Source organism: Cynara cardunculus, unplaced genomic scaffold (assembly GCF_001531365.2).
Source record: "Cynara cardunculus var. scolymus isolate 2C unplaced genomic scaffold, CcrdV1 Un_Scaffold_6014, whole genome shotgun sequence".
Lineage (NCBI taxonomy): Eukaryota > Viridiplantae > Streptophyta > Magnoliopsida > Asterales > Asteraceae > Cynara > Cynara cardunculus.
This window is the reverse complement of record NW_020202722.1, coordinates 11,293-14,400: the sequence shown is the minus strand read 5'-3', so window position 1 is coordinate 14,400 and position 3,108 is coordinate 11,293. Positions and strand designations below refer to the sequence as shown.

At 38.1% G+C, this 3,108-nt stretch overlaps 1 protein-coding gene across 1 annotated transcript; it reads right to left on the bottom strand.

The window, feature by feature from the left end:
• Nucleotides 1–212: 212 nt before the first annotated feature.
• Nucleotides 213–1,904, bottom strand: LOC112504566 (protein BRASSINAZOLE-RESISTANT 1-like). The gene is made up of 2 exons (XM_025108514.1): nucleotides 1,635–1,904; nucleotides 213–950 (listed from the first exon to the last, which is right to left on the bottom strand). Exons 1-2 carry the CDS (start codon nucleotides 1,902–1,904, stop codon nucleotides 327–329), a joined length of 894 nt encoding a protein of 297 aa, XP_024964282.1. The 3' UTR covers nucleotides 213–326.
• Between the last annotated feature and the right edge of the window lie 1,204 nt (nucleotides 1,905–3,108).

The following is a 3,108-nucleotide window of genomic DNA, read 5'->3' as shown; positions in this document are numbered from 1 at the left end:
GTYTATCTCTTAATRRTTCTAAAACCCTCTGAATGATTTTGTATCATGGGSCTCCCTTGAGTCTTTSTCAATATATTTGGATAGYATCATGGATATTTGTTGATAATTTTGATCAATCTTTTGAAATGATCATAACTTATCCACAATCTCTAAACGGGATGCAAGAAAAGGGTATAAATAGCATAGGAACAGAAAGATACTATCCAAATATCCACAAACAAAAGATCAAAAAAATCAAAACAGAACTCCAAAATCTACAATCATTTAACAAATTCTGGGAAGAAAAATAATTAAGTGGTAAACTAACCTCTAAATCTCTACATCAATCACTTAGCATTCCCACTTCCAAGTGTGAGCTCAAGATCATCCAATCCCACATCATGAATCCTCTCACCTTCCCATGCCTTCACTCCTCCATTCTCAAATTCCAATTCTGCCCCTTTCCCTTTTCCTTTATTGGAGATTTCATCCGCGGATGGAAGCTTTGGTTTCATCAGGTGGAATGTGGGTGAGTTGGGGCTCATAACCATTGGCTCGTGGTTCTGGAACCGCACCCATTGACAAGAATCTATGGTGGTGCAACCAGATTCGTCACATTCCGGTATGGTGGTGGGCATGAACCGCTGKTGTCGAGTTGGGCTCGTAGGGGCTGAAGACGCGAAATATGGCAAGTTGAAAGAGGTCATTGATTGTTTGGTTAAAGATTCCCAAATGAGATTGTTGTTTTGGGGAGGCTTTGAAGTTGGGGACGAAAGAGGTGGGGTTACAGGGGCGCTGTTTGATATCCGAAGAGGWGGGAGTGAAGATGGCATCGAGTCGTGAAAGAAAGCGAACCGGTGGTGTGATGGGCTAGGGAATGATGAGGAAGGGGGGCTCGGTTTTCGGGAAGAACATGGGGTTGTGTTGGTTGATGTGCTTCCCATTTCGATGCAGGGTGGTGGCTTGCATCCCTGTGGATTCAGATCAAGATGGAAGTTATAAAATAGATAACAAAAACTCAACATCACCATATGATTGGTAAGATCCAAGACCACAATCATYTGGTAAATTTCAACAAATCTTTAATTTCTGCAAATTTCTCTAAGTTAAAGCTTAATCAGTGATTAACTAGCAAGTATGAACTCATTCTGCAAGTTTTTTCAACATGAAATCCTCAGCATTTGGCATCGTCTTCAAGAACCTCTTCAAGTCCCAACATTACAAAATGTGCAACATCAAGAACATGTAAAATTCTTCTAAAGAAACTTAAATTTAAGATGRTATATGCAAGTCGTAATTATTTCTTGGTGTGAATCGAATTAAATGAGTAGATCCGCCATTTAAAACACAAAAATCTACAATTACAGATAGAATCCTACATAAACGAAATCACCCACTTGAAATTTCCGTCCATTTTCACAAATCAAACCCCAGAAACGAAGAAATCGGTGGTTTAAATTCGCATTTAAGAAGGAATCTAGAAAAATATAACWGAAACATCGAACCCCAGTTCATAAAAACCGTAGATCCAACCASTGGACATAAATGCAGATCAAGGAAAACCAATTCCTCGATTGAAGGAGGGTTTTACTCCATCTAAAAACTGTTTTGGAGAATATCTGATTAATTTTAAAATAAACAAAAAAACAGTATACCTTGCGAAAGGTGGTGCCATCAGGAAGAACAACCCAACCAGCTTCTTTACAGAGAGCCTTCAAAACCTCATTGTTATCACAATGTTTGGGTAAATTGTAGTTCCCTTGTGCTCTCAACCCATTATATATATTCGCTGCAATGGCTCTCCTTCGTCTCTCCCTCCTCCGATTATTTTCTCTCTCTCTCCACGACGGTTTCCTCCTCCCTCCTCCACTACCTCCACCTCCTTCCGCCGCCGCCGTCGTCGATGATCCCCCTTCCCACATCATCTCTCTCTCTCTCTCTCTCTCTATATATATATATATATATATAGGTGGATTTGATAAATAAGGATGTGTAGTTTCACACGAGGGGAGGAGTTTGGTTTTCCGGCAACCAGTGTATGTGGGTTCCGGCGGTGTATCTCCTCCTCTGTGTTTTGTGATTGTGTGAATATGTTAACGTAAAAAGCGCTCAAATACTGGAAGAGGGGCAGGAATCATGTGTGTGCAGGAACAGGGTGAACTTTACTGTCTGCTAATGATTTCAAATAATTGGAGCCGTMGATGAGATATGGATGATTAATGATTCATGTATGCAGCGTTAAAAGGTGCGATTGTTATGTACACTATTCCATTACAACAAGACAAAATAAAGCAAAGGGTATTATCGTAAAACCAAATAACTTTTATCATCTTAATTTTAATTAAATAACATAAATGACACTATTTTATATGATTATTTCAATAAATATTTTTCCGTCACACCGTCAACGTATAAGAACATTCTCACACTCATACATCGGATGTTACCATGCTCGCTACTTTATTTAGCACGGTAGCATGCACAAGCTCACAMCGTTACATCACGTAATCATTCCATACATCTTAGTAAAGTATATGGTACTCACTCGACACATAGCTTGATTTTGCTCCCTTAAAGTAGCACCTACGTGTCATAACCAGAACATACTTAATGCCTAGCTTTATTACCAAACACTTATAGCTACTWAATTCACGATAATGATTCTTTTGGAAAACCCTCTACCCCATAGAGGTCGAYATGACCTAGAAATCGCTTTCCAAACTCGCACAACATATACGACTCAMAAACTTGTGTACCTTTGTTTTGCGTCACTTGGACCTGCACGWCCAGGAGGTTGTGCAGTTGAAATGTTGGTTGAAATATTGTATTATCGTGGCATAGTGTTAGTGAGTGGGCCAGAACCAAACCTAAGCAAAAAAATCACTAAGGTGTGGTTTGTTTTTAAAAAATGATCAACTTTGAAATCTTATTTCACTATTGATTGATAACACTTGTGTAAATCARTAAATGTCTGAATATTTGTAGTTGTCTATTATTACCCCTCGGAATATTATAATGTTGAATTTATAGTATTTATACAATTTCGAATGTTTATTCATTTTACATCTAAATTATAAAATTACCAATTCATTTTAACCAAAATATATCATTGTCAATTTTTAACACCTA